The 17,589-nt window shown below is 31.5% G+C and overlaps 1 protein-coding gene across 3 annotated transcripts; it reads right to left on the reverse strand.

Annotated features, from left to right (window-relative positions):
- Positions 1-3,248: 3,248 nt before the first annotated feature.
- On the reverse strand, positions 3,249-15,247 carry LOC134714547 (uncharacterized). 3 transcript variants are annotated; one of them, XM_063575886.1, is made up of 2 exons: positions 14,993-15,247; positions 3,249-5,308 (listed from the first exon to the last, which is right to left on the reverse strand). In XM_063575886.1, the coding sequence occupies exon 2, from the start codon at positions 5,287-5,289 to the stop codon at positions 3,964-3,966; it is 1,326 nt and encodes a 441-aa protein (XP_063431956.1). In that variant the 5' UTR covers positions 5,290-5,308; positions 14,993-15,247; the 3' UTR covers positions 3,249-3,963. The 3 variants fall into 3 exon arrangements, with proteins under 3 accessions (XP_063431956.1, XP_063431957.1, XP_063431955.1); XM_063575887.1 differs by lacking the exon at positions 14,993-15,247 and adding an exon at positions 11,438-11,497; XM_063575885.1 differs by lacking the exon at positions 14,993-15,247 and adding an exon at positions 6,625-6,716.
- Between the last annotated feature and the right edge of the window lie 2,342 nt (positions 15,248-17,589).

Consider the following 17,589-nt stretch of genomic DNA (forward strand, 5'->3'; position numbering starts at 1 on the left):
ATGTTTTCATGCGCATGCAACACGTATGTGGTCTTCTAAATAGGTTGTTTTCTGTACTTTGTTGTGTTTAGTCTTGTTTGCGTTTCTTTGAAGTCGTCTCTGTTAAAATTTACAACTGTTTTTGACTCGAGCGGCTTAGAGCTTTTAACAGCTCGGAATGATATTTCTTGTGAAACTATGTTATTTGTCCAATATATTTTTTTGCTGTTTTGTTTATTTGGATGGCAGTTTTTCAGACCTTTGTCTACTTATAAACTTATACTTTTTATCATAAAGTTTAAAGTAAGTTGAAGATGCTGTACCTTTTTCTCTAGTTAGGTTACTACTGTGGTTTTATATCATTATGCTTACTAGGTTACTGTCAATTCGCTGTAGTTTTATCATTGAAAATCGCCAATTCTCTGTAGTTATATCATTGAAAATCGTCAATGCTATGTAGTTTTATCATTGAAAATCGTCAATGATCTGTAGTTTATCATTGAAAATCGTCAATGATCTGTAGTTTTATCATTGAAAATCGTCAATGCTCTGTTACAGTAGTTTAATCATTGAAAATCGTCAATGCTCTAGTTTTATCATTGAAAATCGCCAATGCTCTGTAGTTTATCATTGATCATCGTCAATGCTCTTTAGTTTTATCATTGAAAATCGTCAATGCAATGATCTGAAGTTTTAACATTGTAAATCGTCAATGATCTGTAGTTTATCATTGATTATCGTCAATGCTCTTTAGTTTTATCATTGAAAATCGTCAATGATCTGAAGTTTTAACATTGTAAATCGTCAAGGCTCTTTAGTAGATATCATTGAAAATCGTCAAGGCTCTTTGGTTTTATCATTGAAAATTCTCAATGGTCTTTAGTTCTATCAATGAAAGTCGTCACTGTTCTGTAGTTTTGTCATTGAAATCGTTGGTGCTCTTTCGTTTTATCATTCATAATTTGCAATGCTCTTTAGTTTTCAACATTGAAAAATCGATTAAGATCAATTTGAAATCATGGAAATTTGACATGATTGCGTTCAATATCGTAGCAGCTACATTTATCTACATAAAGCTACGTATATTTTGGACTTTGAACGATAAACTAGCCTAGCTGCTATCAATATATGTCTATGTCGCAGCTTGGCTAGCTACACGTTCAATAGTCAAAAATTTACGTCGGTAGCCCTATTTAAGGAATAACAGTACTGTAGTTGAAGAGTTGCCACCGTCAATTGTAGATTTGACGGTCGCAAATGCAGTTTTACTGGCGACGCGTAGCGGAGACAGTAAAACGGAGATTTGCGACCGTCAAATCAAAATTGACGGTGGCAACTCTTCAACTACAGTACTGTTATTCCGATTCTAATGCATTACAAAAAGAAATAATACGATAAAACTTTGAAAAATGTCTAAATTTGACAAATAAAAAAAAATCCGCGTAACGTCATGAACGATTTTGGCGCAAAGCCGTCATTGGTAAACGTGACGTCATACAAATGAAAACTTACAAACTGGATGATATTACGTTACCTGTACGCTTCAAATTCGGATAAAATTACATTAAAACGGCGAATTCGAGGTAGGTGTTGATTTATTTTCGTTTATATTGTAGTAATCGAACATTTGTTGATTCAATCATTTCAAAATGGTTGTCCCTCCTTAGTAACGCCTGGTCAACTGTGGATTTGACGGCAACTTTTAGCCAATGAAAATAATTGTTACATACAAATTGCATTAGAATTGACTACTATGATGTTGAACGCAATCCTAGTAGAGTAAATGATATTACTCCCCTCTACATGCCACACTGCACCCTTTAGCAATGAGCTATTTAAAGCCAAACAAATGACACAATAAAAACAACTTCATAAAAGAATCAACAGTCTGATTTGTGATATAAAAAAACTTATTCTAATGCAACAACGTTTGTAACGTTCATTTTTATTTGATAACGTCACTTATTTACATGGCATCAATTGACAGTTGATGCTACGGGACGTACGCGCAAGTGCAGACGGCATATGACAGATTTTAAAAACATGTTTTAACGTTGTTTTCTGTCAGTTTCATTAGAATGGAGATAATAATTTTGTATTTTAAGCTCCGACGGCATCAATGGGGGATTTGATGGTGCAAATACCCGTTTACTGTCTCCGCTAACGCGTCGCCAGTAATCTAAATTTGCGGAGATAAAAATAACAAATGCAGTTTCTGTTATAGCAACTGATATTGAAGATGTCTTGCCACCTCTAATGGTTATTGAATTAGACATATAAATATGGTAACCACGACCTCACAAATGCGACAGTTAAGGATGTAAAAATGTACACCACTGAGGAGCCAAAAATTTATAGAATAAAACTTATTTTTCTTAACCTGAATTTTGGGTTTATAAGATTGTAACAAAATAATTTGTGAAGAAAAAATCATTTCGGGGTCAATTCTTTTTTTGCTACGGTCCATTGAAAATGCCCAATTGTGATGTTTTTCCCATATTTCATCGATTTTTACCTATTTCTGGGCTATTATCGTGAAAAAATCATAGTTCCACAACTAAACTTTTTTTCATACTTTCTATAAAGATGAAGTGGACCAATCTGAATAAATTTTACTTAAGAACTTTAGATAGGTGTTAATATAAGAAAGTTTTATCATATTTTGACGCTTTTTTGTGTAAAATTTACCATGCTGTCAATTTTGTATTTTTGTGATTTTTCTCAGTTTTAAGAACAAAATGCATATTATCTCAACTTTTTTGTTATAAATGATTAAAAAAACACATATCTAAAACATTTCAAGACCCAAATGATGTGGGATGTACATGAATCTTCTAAAATCATTTTTTTGTATCCCTAACCCGTTTTCTCAAAATTTGGGCCAAAAATAATGACTTGATTGGTCGTAAAATTTGAAAACTGGATTACTCAAAAACTGTTCATTGTAAAAAACACAACTTTTTCACAGAGTTATGTTTGATTATACTTTTTTTTTAAATCCATCGATATTTTACACCTGTCTCACATGTTTTGGAAGTAATTCAAGAACTAGATTTCAACGAGACTGAACGATACTGAAAAGTCAGAAGAATACATCCTTAATCCATGTAAAAAGATTTCTTTAAATTGAGGCAGTCTTTTGTTCGGGATTTATAATACACAGCCATGTCCTTTCGGATCTGATGGGGACGATAAAATCCTCGAGCTGGAATAGTGGCAGACAGAAAATTCGTTTAGATTTCCGAATCATTCAAGACAAAAACAACGGATGTATTTTAAACATATTGTTACACTTACACGACATACACGTTAGTCAAAATGCAATAAAACATCATTAATTACATTTTGTACATAATTCAACATAAACTTAGAAACAGAAGAACAATTAATTAGAAAAGTAATAAACTATTGAGTTTGCCGTTAATTAAAGCAAGTAACCCCTTACTTATGATTCCTTTTTTCCATTTCCATCTGCTAGAAACAGCTATCAATATTTTTTATAATACATAATTTTGCATGCACCAATTTTGACTCAAATGTTTGCAATATTATAGTTATAACTTAAATACAAATGTATAACATCCTATCTTTGAAAGAAAATAAATATTAAAAGCGATAATTCCTTTTGTGGAAATTTTAAAACTATGTGAATCTTTCATATTTAAATAAAACCTCATCTACAGTTAAATTTGAAACCCAATTGGTGCTTTTATGTCACAAGTACAATTTTACTTATATGACAATAAAGAATTATTATTATTATTATCAATTATTATTTATCAAATGTTTCTTCAAATTATTTTCTGGTTCGCTAACAATTACTCTTCTTTGACAAATCTTAATATTTTGAACCAAATAATTTGAATACTTCGTGTACTATGTAAAATACTCAGAATTATGTGTTTTAAGTGAAACAATTTAACTGTATAAAGAGAGAAATTTCATTAGTGTTAGTTTACCTAATCTTTTTTACAAATTTTTCAATTACAGTTCGGTATCATTATGATCCGGGGGAAGTAATGGTGACTTTGGTGTTTCCTGAATTATTGGTTCTGGGTGTGATCTCATTGCTGCTCGGCGAGCCTCCTCTGAATTTGCAGACGATTCCTCAAGCCATCTCATAAAACGATTGTCAAAATGATGGTTACTGTTCACATGTTTCATTCTTGCGTCAGGGCATGATGTTAGTGAATTGTGTACATCGAGATTATGCGAACTGAGGGAAGACTGATAAATTTCCTTAGGTTTAGGTTTGCCTTGTTCTACAAAATAAGTGTTTACAACATTTGCTATCGTTTCCGGTTCCTGTTCTTCTTCCTCCTGAAAGAAGATCATCTCATTATTATGCAAATTTTCATGCAAACGAGGTCGCAAAAGATGACCTTCATTCGGATAGCGATCAGGACTACTTTGTGGTCTAGCTTTCAAAAATGTCTTTTGTGCGTTTAAACAAGGTGTAAATGAACTTTTAGGTCTTTGAGTAGTGTTTACGGTTAATCTCGGTTCAATGACTGGTTTTGGTGCCGAGGCAGCACGTGGTACCGCCATATTTGCGTTTAGACTATTTTTAATGGGAACTCGTCTTATGATATAATCATTATCATGATTGGTGTTTACGGATGGTGTTAAATATGTTGGATCATGATTTAATTTCAATCGTCTTTTAAACAATTGAAGTGATGTATGAATTGTTGCCTGTCGTTTTGCTGCCTCAGTTCGCCGATGTCTCAGACTTGGTTTGCTCATTCTTCCAGGCTTTTCATTGGACTGAATAGCACTACCGCGCACTTCACAACTTATTTGAGCATGTTCTCTTTCCTTAGGTTCATAGTCCTCTTGCATTTTGCTCTTTTTGTTTTCCTCTTGTATATGAAATCTCACGTTTTTAATTTTTGTTTCTTGTTTAAGGTCCCCAGGCAGACTCCAGTGACGTTTATCTGGATCCTCAATTTCTACATTATATACGTAGCTAGGATCTTTTGATTCCCCATGCAAGACATAATTTTCAATTGATGGGAATTCCTTACTCCTACTGCTATTTGCTTCTCTTATAAACTTGAGATGAGATCGTTTAACTCTCTCTAATTGTCGTTCATTTTTATCACTAGGTTTCAACATAGTTCCAGTGTTACCTTTCCGTTTTATTTGATATATCAATGGATTTTGGTTTTTCAAAGGCTTATCATTTTCCTTGCCAGGTTCTTCGTGGATCATGCCTACTATCTGTTTACGTATTACTTCCGCATTTGGTGATTTAGGCGTGCGTGGAGTATGTAGAGGCTCGTGTGCCGAGTTGCACACCCGCAACATTTTTGGCACAACTAAAATCCTAAAATAAAGAAAAGACTTGCAGTTATTAAAAATCGATTGAATAAGTATCTGAACAGTTGTGGTGCATCGTAACTTACCAAACTATCGTATAGCGGGTTATTTTCTAGGGTGTAAATTTTCGCTTATTTTCGCGGATAGATAAAAATCACCAAAATAAATTCCGTCAATTTAAAAGTGAACATGCAAAGCTATTGATAAAAGTTAAGAATCCGACAAAATATTAGCCGTAACAATATTTCGTATACCATATTCAATGAAATTTCAATATTTTATACCCGCGAAAATAACCCGCTTTACGGTATTACGGTACATACTTATGCCACTATGTAACAACATATTACGACTTACGACTTACGAAGATCTGATAGTTTTGGCAAATGTATACTTGTATGAAATTAGTACACGCAATTAGTATATATACACTATATAATCAATCACTTGTGATATGATAACAGATGACGACGGACATGTTACAATAGTCGTAACCAAAATCCCGTCCTCTTTTTCTCCGAATTGACCTACATGTAGACTTATCACCGGATTTGTACCTATACATGAACAACAAGTTGGGTGCTACATGAGAAGCAGAGGATCTGCGTACCCTTTCGGAGCATCTGAGATTAGTTACCACAACGTTTGATTAGGTTTTTAGTTTTCAATATTGTGTTTTGTATACTGTTTTTTGTCTTTTTGTTCTTTTTCTTTCTTAATTGTCATGGCGTTGTCAGTTTATTTTCGATTTTATGAGTTGGAATGTCCAATTAAGTGGTTTTTTTCGCCTCTTTTTATGATATTAGGGTAGTTCATATTTTATTCGTATTTTTATATTTGTCATTATATTTGGACAAAAATTCGTTATAATGTGAGCATTATTTGTTGCGATAGGATTGGTCAAGTATATTGCAAATCACTAAATTTATGGGATGAAGGTAATATCTCATTAGATCGTTGTTCAGGAACAAAATCCCTTTTCAAGTATTCACATTTTATCAGCACTATTAACCATGGCTACCACATGAATGTTGAAGTATAGACTCTTATACTACATAGACCAAGTACATTGTGTTCCATATTATCAGACTAAGCAATTCTAATGGAAAAACTAAATTCATCTGTTTTCATTTTCCCCATTTTATCACCATAATTAATCTATTTCGAGGCTTTTCTCGTAAGTACATTCAAAGCAAGTAATCAGAATAATTGAATCTACATATTCTTCGGTCAGTTTTCAATTTACTCAAATATCAGAAGAATCCTGGAAGGTCAAAATCTTTTCTAAATTCTGAAATAATGACAAAAGTCAAAGAAACAAACCTGTCACCGTCACGGAACTGGTACTGCTTAAACATAAAGTCCGCCATATTTCCTTTAGATGTTAGTAAGAAGAGAACTTTTCAAATGCTGACAATTTCACCATATATGATATAACATTTAAAAGTTTAATTGCCAGTTTATAAATAAATTTTATAGAACTTAATGAAAGGCGTTCGGTATATAATGACAACCATTCAACCTTACTGTAAAGAATTAATTTCAAGTGGTAATTATCTATATATATATAATAAGCTAAATGAATTTGATACGTAAAATTGTACATGTATATAGATATATGAGAATATCGAGGTCATACTCGTAAATAAAAGATAAGAATGTGTCAAAGTGCGAAAAACTACGAATTGTGATACCTTTTGTTTGATTATGCACAAAACATACATATGTGCTCAGCTCAATTTCTATAACAAACTATCTTACTCTAAACTGTCTTATTGTAGAAGAGAGCACATTGCGACCTTGCTTTCCAGATTAAAATGAGAAGCGAAAGATACTAATGGGATACTCGAACTCTTTAGTCAATATAAAATTGACAAAGCCCTAAAAAGAAAACGAAGATTTTCACTACATGTACATGTACATGCAGAATGTCAATTTATTAAAAAAAAAAAAGCCTCATCCATTTATGAATATGCTTACCGTATACATTGAAAGAAATTGTATTTTGCATTAAACATATATTTTCTCTCTTTAATTATTTTATTAATGGTATTTGTTCATCCTAAGTTTTTTGTTGACAGTTTGCCGAAACGTGTACAATAAGTGCATTTAATTACCTAAATGTATTTGTTCAGTGTATTTAATTTACTCTTAATATTGAAACGGTAGGTGGCAATACTCAATGGAAATGAATTATTTTAAAGGACAAACAATCAATTCGCTTAGTCCTTAATTGATATCTCATAAAAGCAAAACTGTTTAGTGCATAAACATTTATTTTCAAGTTTATGCCGCGATAATGACATCATCTTCTTTTATTATTCAAAGATATAATTGAAGTTAGTCAATGAAATTGCGGCACAAGACTATCGTCAATACATGTACATGGTAAAAAAAATCATACCTCAAATATAGCGAAAGATTTTTGTATACAAGTGGATTTTGATTATTGGTCCGAGACCACAATTATTTCGTAGTGCATTTCTTTATTAACATAAATGAACATTTAAAAAAATCCCACCTGCGCTTTCTCAATGAAATTTTTACAGTGTGTTGTACTACTTTTGGGACAAATTATATCAAAGTTATAGAAAACTTCATCAGCTCTAACTCAAAATATGGACAACTTTGTGTTTAGGGTGTCTTGAAATCTTTTGATAGCTTCCAAAGTGCTAATTTTAAACCTTTTTCAGCAGGATCAAATCACTACTTTCCTGTAAAATTCTGGACCCAAATTTTTTTACAGTGTAATTTTAACCCCCTACTTACAATTTGAGGCATAAAACATAAATAAATAAATTTGGAAGGGGTTTAAAAATTAAAAGCAAGTAACCCACTGTCAACACTAGCTACTATTTTTGCTTAAAGGGACAATGGCTACGAGATACAAAATAAACAAAATATATTATTTTTATCAATTATTAATGAAGGGTGAAATAGTGAAATAAAAATTGGGTTTAGAAGCAAGTAGGTTCAATTATGAAAAGATAAAATACGAAATATCGCCGGTGAATTATATACTTGCAAGTGAATAATTTGACCTTATTAAATCCGTAGTCATGTTAACTTCAATTTAACCCCTTAGCTAGCGATGGGCTATGCATGGATTATGCGTTATCAGTTATTTAAATGAAAGAATGTCAACAATGCAAGTGAAACAAGGATAAACGATTTGATTGACTGATTCGATCACCCGAAAAACTCAATGGCTATACTTATAAGGCTTAAACGATAATTAACACATATTTTAATATTTGATATTAAATCAAACAAACCTAGAAAAATCCAATCTCCCGAGTTCGCTATCTGCTTTATGTTATTCTTAACATTTGTATACTTTTAATTTGTTTTATGTTTTATGTATGTAAATATATATATGTAAATGTATATACCTTTTTTTTTTATAGTCTCTCATAACTCTTTTTAGAGTGGCTCTTGTTTTATATTGTAATATTTAAATTGTAATATTATGTAAATGTTTTAGAAGAGGTGAGACTCAAATAAAATATTGTCTTGTCTTGTCTTGTCTTGTCTATCTGTCTATTTATATCTATATTTATGTTTAAATCCAGCTATATGACCGTCGGAATTATTCAGAGGTCACCGCGACATTTGATTAGATGGCGTCAAGACACGAAATGTTGGTACATGTTTTCAATCCTATGCACTATACATTTTTTTTATTTTAGACTTTCTATAAATTTGGTATACGTGTTAATATGTTATAATTTTAAAATAAAAATTTGAGCCAAATCTGTGAACTTGAATTTTACAGCTAGTGCCCCTTTAATGTCCAGCTGAAAATTGCTGTCGGGACGATGTATCAATAGAATAATTAATATATTTCCAAATATCCACTGTTTGGCAACATTTTTAAAGTTTATTTTATTTGATCGTTGATTAATGTCCAGTAGCAAATATTTCATTCATTTTCATCACAATCAAAACTCAGCATAAGTTCTTCAGTTAACAAATCACCACTTCGATATGAGATTTATTAGAGTGTTACAAAGAGAACAACCACATTTAGAAAATGCTATAAATCACCCGTTTCCTTAACTCTTATTCTTATAGTACATTATATTTTTATATAAAAAAAAGTTGAAGATTTGTTTCATCAATATAAAGCACAAAACAGCTGTGCATACATTTAATCAATCATAGAAGAGTAAGTTTTAGCTCAACCAAAATGTTGCCAAAAAAATGAGAAAAATACCGTCCAGTTGATAGAACTTTTAAAATACTTACAACACACGGCTTTCTACTAGTGACAATAAATTATAAAAATGCGCAATGTAATCCATTTTCAGTAGATAGCATATACATGTGTATCAATTATAATTGTAAATATCTGTATATCTGTATATATAGCTTTCCAAAGGTATGAAAACTGAAACACTAATAAATTACAGTTAAGACAGGAAAATCTTATCCAAATATTTAATCAACTATACCTTGTCGTACTTGTTACATGAAGGTTGTAGAACTATAACAGTCAATCAATATAAGTCAAATATAGAAATAACCAAAACCTCACATGGGATAAACATGTCTAAGGCCAAATAAACACCATTTTTTTCCCTTGACTTTTCTCGCAATTCAATTAGAAATGTCATCATCAATAATGTTTATCATACACCTGTATGGTGTTATTTATTCATATTCACTTACATTCTTTTAACGTGCTTGATTTTTATTTATGCATTTTAAGTTTAGTTTAACCTCTGCGACAGCTTGGAGGCGAAGCAATCTTAATAAATACAAAGATAAAGCCAAAGAAAAAACAACAATGTTTGCATATCCTAAGAAGTTATTGATTTGCTTGTTAAATATGCATGTACATATTTATTAATTCATCAAATATTCCTTGTAATGTTTTATTTTCGTGATTAATGTTGTGTGCGTTTTCTTGTTGTATGATCAATAATATAGTTACAAATTCCCAAGAAAATAAAAGGGCACTTTAAAAAAAGGCGTATTAACTGCTGCTAGATATATGCATTAAGATTGATTGTATATACATTTATATGAAAGTTTGTAACAACCTTGACTGGCTATACAGCCCTTGCACGGTCGGAAAAGATTAATTGTTGCCAATGTTCATGTATCAAATGCAACAAGAACAATACCGGATGTGGACCTGCTTTACAGCATTCTATTGAATGAGGTAACATGTATACTGAAGTAAGTTGTCGTTTCCTTTTATAAGAGCTAAGACTGTTGCTTTGTTTCTGTATTTGTTTTCAATGTACACCGAGAGTCGTTAAATATCAATCTATTGAAGCTTACATGCTACCACTCAACACAATTAAGCTACAGACCATATATAAAATCATTCCATTCCATAGAAGCCAAGAAAAACTTAAAGAAAGTTCTTTACTAAAGAAAATAGGTTACTAAACTCAAACAGTTGGGTGCGGTAAATTGATAGTTCTACAAACATAAGTGCAACTAAACGTAAAGCAAGATTAAATATCCTTGATATCATCAGCTCAGAAGTTAATTAACTAGACAAAGTGATTCTTCGGTACTGGCATGATTTAAATGGTGTTTGTATTAAAACGAAGATTGTAACTACCTTAGAAATAGTTGACCTTAGACGGTTTTAAATATGCTCTTAAGGTTCTTTTGTGGTTAACTTTTGATGCATTTTGAATACCTTAAGATATTTATTCTCCCCAATCAGGTTTTATTCCCTCTGTCGTGTATTTGACGAGGGACCACTTTTGTACATAATTTTATAAATGCAATATTTTGTATAGTAACTTATTTAACTCCTATATGTCTCTCGTGATACCAAAATTTAAACATTGTATAACCAATTTTGACAAAGGAACCAGTGTTTTAGTATTTTGACTAATTGATGCAATTTGACATTAAATTTTTAGATTATGCCAAGCAAATACCACAAGACTAAAACCATTTCAAGCAACAACAAAATGGTCTTCAAATGTTATCACATGTAGCTCTTCTCAAGTTCTGTTGAGGCGAATTTGGTTATGCTGCGCACGAAAGTTTTATGTATGAAATCCCCCCCCCCCCTTTTCAGTCTTATGAATAATTAAAACATGTCAAATGTACGGAATTCAATATTATGTGATTTATTATAAACGTGACAAGAAATGACCATGCTTACCACGGACTTCTAGAATGACCATAATCAGTTCAGTCAAATAAATCCAATGTAAGCCGGAGAAATATAACTAGTGTCTAGTTGGTTTAGAGCTCTTAAAACAACTAACTACGACCTTCTAGCTTTAGACTCGATCGTTGATCAATTTCATGATATTAATCCATGTAACCGTCAATTCTAATTCATATAAAACGAAGACATGTATACTATTTAGCAAAAAACGTAGGACATAGAAAAGATATGAAAAATCAGAACAATAAAGAGTATTTAAAGTTTAAGAATGGTCATGTGCTGTGTCATTTTAAAGTTAGATAGTATCATACCTTCTATTCATGCTTATCAAAAGAGGATCTGGTCTTTTGTGATTTGATTCCAATTGAAGAACTGTATGTACCTTGTATTTACTCGGATTACGATACTTGATATAATATACAAGGCATATTGAGCAATGTTATATCTTCTTTATTAAAAATCTACAAATTTGGACATCTAATATTTCATTCGTTCTGATATATTTTCTCATTCTAGTCATGATTTAATTAGGTTATTGAGTTACTGGGAAAATATTCCATTATTTCTCCTTATCAAATCTGTTTTTATGCAATTTATATCTAAAAGTAGATGAGGGTTACAAATCCACGAGGCATCATTATGTAAAAAACCTTGATGATGCAACTTTGTTCTTTTTGTTTGTATTTGTTATGCCTTTAAATTGGCAAAGACTGATTAAAGGACAAAGTTCACTTTTTGGAGATATTGTAAAGAATTTCAATTTTGATATTCACAAAAACCACAACTTGGTTCTTCAATGGGTCCATTTCATTTAAAATCCCTTATATAAAAAAAGAAGATGTGGTATGATTGCCAATGAGACAACTATCCACAAAAGACCAAAATGACACAGACGTACGGCCTTCCACAATGAGCAAAGCCAATACTTCATAGTCAGCTATACAATGGTTGGTATACACATATCATTATTATTGTATATTATATGGGATCCAAAGTCAGCACATGTTGGAGAATTTGTAGAAAAACAATGACTTTGTACATATTTTTGAATAGTAAAAGCTTTAGAAAATATTAGCTGCAAGCTACGATCTAAAATATTTTGCAACTCGGAGGTACCAATGTTCAGAATTCAGAGAAACATTAAAACAATATGGATCAGGGATGGCGACCAAAATTAATTATGCAAATATCTGTCTTAAATTATAATAAAAATGGACCAACAGTGTCTTCAAAAAACAACTACTACAAGTAAATTGGTCATAACTTGATAATTAATAATAAAAATTAAGTCTATACAAATTTTGCAATAGCACAGCTATGATATCTATGTGACATTGAAGCAATGAGTGAACTGTACCTATTCATGACTGATAAATTGAAAGAAAGAAAAAACGTAGCGTAAGTGCTGTCCCTTCGAGATATTGTTTTTTTATAAATATTTAGTCCATATCCTTTCTTGAAAGCCTTTTATCCTCAAAAATGGAAGACCGGTTTTATACGAGAAGCATTTAAGACGGAAATTTGCATCCAAAATAGAAATAAATAAATGAATATTAAATTAATTATTGCATGGCCCCTATATTGTAGTGACCTTCAACAATAATGTTTAAACCCGGAAAAAGCCGGTATAAGTGCATGAATATAATTGAGGAGCTATAACCAAAAAAGGACTCATGAAAAAGAAAAACAATCATTTTGATTAGGTCAGCTTTATCTAATGAAATTTTTAATCTATTTTTTAAGTTATCAAGATAAGCAAAATTATGCCCTAAAAGTAAATAGTTACGTTCAGATAAATGATGTGAACCCAGATATGTTCTGGACAAGAATGAACAATTTGTATATCTATTTTAATTGGTCTTGGTTTGTCTTCCTTAGCTTTTTTTTTAATTCAGTCGGAACACCAGATGATCAATTAAAACCAAACAAGTCTTAGCACAGTATAACAAGAACACGTTGCATCTAATTCTAACGCTTGATTTATTTTCAATTCAATAACATGTAGAGACTGTATAATAAGTGTCAAACAATCAACACACCAAATGAATTAGAGAGAATAAACATGTAATTCAAAATAAATTGTATATTTTATGAAGTATTTGAATTTAAAGTCCAGGATTAAGAGTTTTTTTAACGAAGAAAATCAACAAATGAGTCAAGTTTACATATATGTACCATATGACGCCCTTTTACATGTACCCTATGACGCCCTTTTACATATACAACTTATAAAAATGCTTATTTTTGGGTGGTACTTTTAAAAGAAATTATGGCACTTGTTTGAAACCTTGAGTTGGAATATCAAAGTTATGATATGTTTGCTCGGATAAGTAAAGGCAACAGTAGTATACTATTGTTTGAAAGATAAAAATCGATTGAGAGAAAACAAATCCGGGTTACAAACTAAAACCGAGGGAAACACATCAATTATAAGAGAAAGACAACGAATCAACAGAAACACTGAAGTGCAACAAAAACAAACGACAATGCAACACAAACAGAACCGAATTATAAGATAATGTAACAACTGCCATTTTCCTGACTTGGTACAGAACATTTAGAAAAATATATATATATATAGTGGGTTAAACCTGGTGTTATGGCCAGGCAAACCTCGCGCTTGTATGACAATGCTAAATATAACTTGAACTAAAATGACAGTATTACATGACACGACTACAATACAAATAATGCAAAACACTCAGGGTAGAGAAATACACAAATAAAAAATATATTATAATATTTCATTTCGACATGCTAATAGTTATCAAAGGTACCAGTTTAATAAAAGAACTGTTTTTTTGTCAGATAGAGGCAGTGATTTTAAATTTTCCTACAAATGGTCATCAATCTCTTCTCTAATGAGAAATACATTTGTTTAACTTGCTTCATTTTGATATCTGATCATTGATACATTTTACAGTATCTCAATATTAGAAAATGCCTAATCAAAAATTATGCAAATGAATAATAATACTTGCGCAGTTCCATGCAGTTTACAAATCAATAATCTTCTAAAACAAGCATGACATATTCGCCACTGGACGTAAAGTAAACAACTTTTAATTAATCAAAACAAATCTCTTCAAGTACATGTAACTTCATGTTTGCATGACAGTAGTGTTCATGTGGTTTTTAAGTTATAATGTCTTTTCTGTATTTAAAGACTTAGAGCTCAGTTAACGCTATTATGGTAAAAGGTGTGTTTGAGCAGATGCAGATATATATCAAGATAGGGCACAAAAAGCAAACAAAAACTATCGAGGGTAAACTCATAGGTACTAAAATAATTTAAATTCTGTATTTTTTTCATTACGGATGTAAGAAATCGTGCTTAAAATGTCGAGTTAGGATATACTGAACCAATGACAGTTAATCAAATTTAAGCATTAACATAGATTGTACTTATGCAATTGTAGCATTGCAACACATATTTAACATATCAAATTGTATCTTAGCTCTAATGCATCAACCTTCATTTCTCCGGCTTGTAAATCAAAGCAATATTTTCTATCACATGAAAATTAAGCTAAATTTTAAACTCACCTGCTAATAATTTCTTGTATTATCCGTTAATATTTTGTAGCAATTTATACTATAAACTCCACAACTAGTCCGAGACATTCCACTACGTTATCTATTTTAGATTAAATACATATTGGCATGCGCTCAGAATGATCCTTTTTGATAATTTATTATGTTCATGGCATATATAAATCGTATTTTTAAAACAAGTACATCAATACACAATATGTACTATGGCACACAATTATTTCATTCATTAGCTCCTATTGTGTTTTACCAAACTTCTCTATGGGATTTAACTAAATCTTTTTTTTTCAATTGTTGTGTAACGGCATTTAATTGCACACCCATTTAACGGCTTTATTTATCAGAGGTCTTTTGTATACTTTTAAAAATAAAATGTACAATATTGACTTAAATTTGAATAATACATACTAATAAAGAAAATAACACTCCGATTAAGCAAACCAATATTTTTCTTTTTTTTAAGGTATAAGCAACGAAGGTAGTACGTACGGTGTCACATTGACACACTACTTATTGGAGTATTAATAATATTTAAAGTTGTATACTTTAATGATTGCTACATTTATCGTAATTATTGCAACCGGGCCCTTTGATGTTTCGTTCAAAAATTAGACTTCCACATTCGTTAGTATCCTTCAAAATAGTACAGGCGAACGCAACTAGGTGAAGAAATTGGTACTTTTTTTGTTGTCATGGATGAGGGGTGGATAAATACCCTGCCACTTCCGGTGTTCGTGTTTTGTTGTACGTTTTGTTTTTGTTTTGTATCGATCTGAAGAATAATCATTACCCCTTTTTAAACTGATTTTTGTCGAGCCTTCGACTTCAGTCGAACAAGCGAGACATAGCGATCCTACATTCCGTCGGTGTCTGCGTCGTCGGCGTCCACAAATATTGACTCTGTAAAGTTTTTGAAATTTATATAACTTTCTTGAACTATTCTGGATTTCGACCAAACTTGGACAGAAGCTTGTTAATCTTCATAAAATAGTATCAGAAGTGAATTTTGTGAAAATAAAATTCCAATTTTCTGTATTTTACTTATAAATGGATTTTTTTTGCCAGGAAACATAACATTCACTTTGTGGTTACAGTTTTAAAACATTTTTAAGATTCTTAAACCATCCTGGATTTCTACCAAACTTGGACAGAAGCTTCTGACAATCAAAAGATAGTATCGAGAGGAATACTTTTATTGATTTTTGTCGTCATTTTTGTTGAGTGTGCAATTAACAGCAAAATTATTATAGTTTGTTGTGCTGTTGCACCACTGTACAAGGTAAGGTTAGGGTTTAGGACTCAAAATCATAAGTTGAACTCCGCCACATTTATAACCGACTATACGGTATGGGTTTTCTCTTTGTTGAAGGCCACACGGTTACCCATAATTGCATATTAGCAGATGAGTTTAAAATTTAGCTCAAATTCATCTGAACACAATTGGAGAGTTGTCTAATTGGCAATAATGCCACATTTTTCTTATTTTTATAAGCATTGCTTGTCCAAAAACTCTAGTCATTTATATAATACCCAATCAGGGAGAGTATGGTAAATTTGATTATAAGTATAATTAGTGTACACACTTATACTTTATATTACATATCAAATCTACACACAATATATTAGAAGATGTATATATAATTTGATAAGTACAAGTCGAGTTATTCTCTCAGCTTACCTTACCGTCAGTGTCCGTCGGTGTATATAGCAAACAACGTTCGAAGTGTATTGTCATCAACACTGAGAATTTCTGGCTTTAGTTGACAGGCACTTGGTTCTGAACAAAATTACATATACCCATATATACATTAACGTTTTTTCAGAGATAATGGCCTGTGCTTTAGTCCTCTTTGAATTTTGTACTGTCGGTAATGTTTCAAGACGAGACATATTCTTGATACTCAATAGTTTAAAGGAGAAAACAACAAAACGTGCATCGTTATATTTGTCAATGCTTATATGACTTTTTTGTGTTCTTATCCACCTTAACCAAAATAAATCTATTTTGCATGACCTATATCTCTTATTTACACAGCGCATTAATTTAAATCACAACATCATTCGTTTCCTTGTTGGTTTATCAAGTATTTCACAACAATATATTGATTCCATGTTTTAAAAGGTTTACATTTCAAATTTATAGTATATTTTAATCTTAAACGGATTTTCGGTGCATTCAAATAAAAGTAATTGGTTTGCTCAATGATTTACGTTTTATTTAGGCATAACGAATTACGTAAATTGTAACCGGTACTGCAGTAGTTTATATAAATCTTACTGTTATTGACAGTGGTAATGGTGAGCTCTGAAGGCTTTTATGGGATGTGCAAGTACGCAGCCACGTACGGTCAGAAGATGCGCTATTGCAATCAAGGAAAAACGTCTGTCCCTATTTAACACACCATGCAACATTAACAGGAATGTGGAATTCACCACCCACCATTCTGGTAAACTTACTTTGAAGATTCCACCTATCGTTTATTTTTTTCTCCTGAATATGCATGAAATATTTGCCGCAGAGCGTTAATAAAAAAACCCATTACCAATCAAATGATTGGTCTGTGCGTTCGTTCGTTCGTCCTTCCGTTCGT

The sequence above is a fragment of the Mytilus trossulus genome, chromosome 4 (genome assembly GCF_036588685.1).
Source record: "Mytilus trossulus isolate FHL-02 chromosome 4, PNRI_Mtr1.1.1.hap1, whole genome shotgun sequence".
Taxonomy (NCBI): domain Eukaryota; kingdom Metazoa; phylum Mollusca; class Bivalvia; order Mytilida; family Mytilidae; genus Mytilus; species Mytilus trossulus.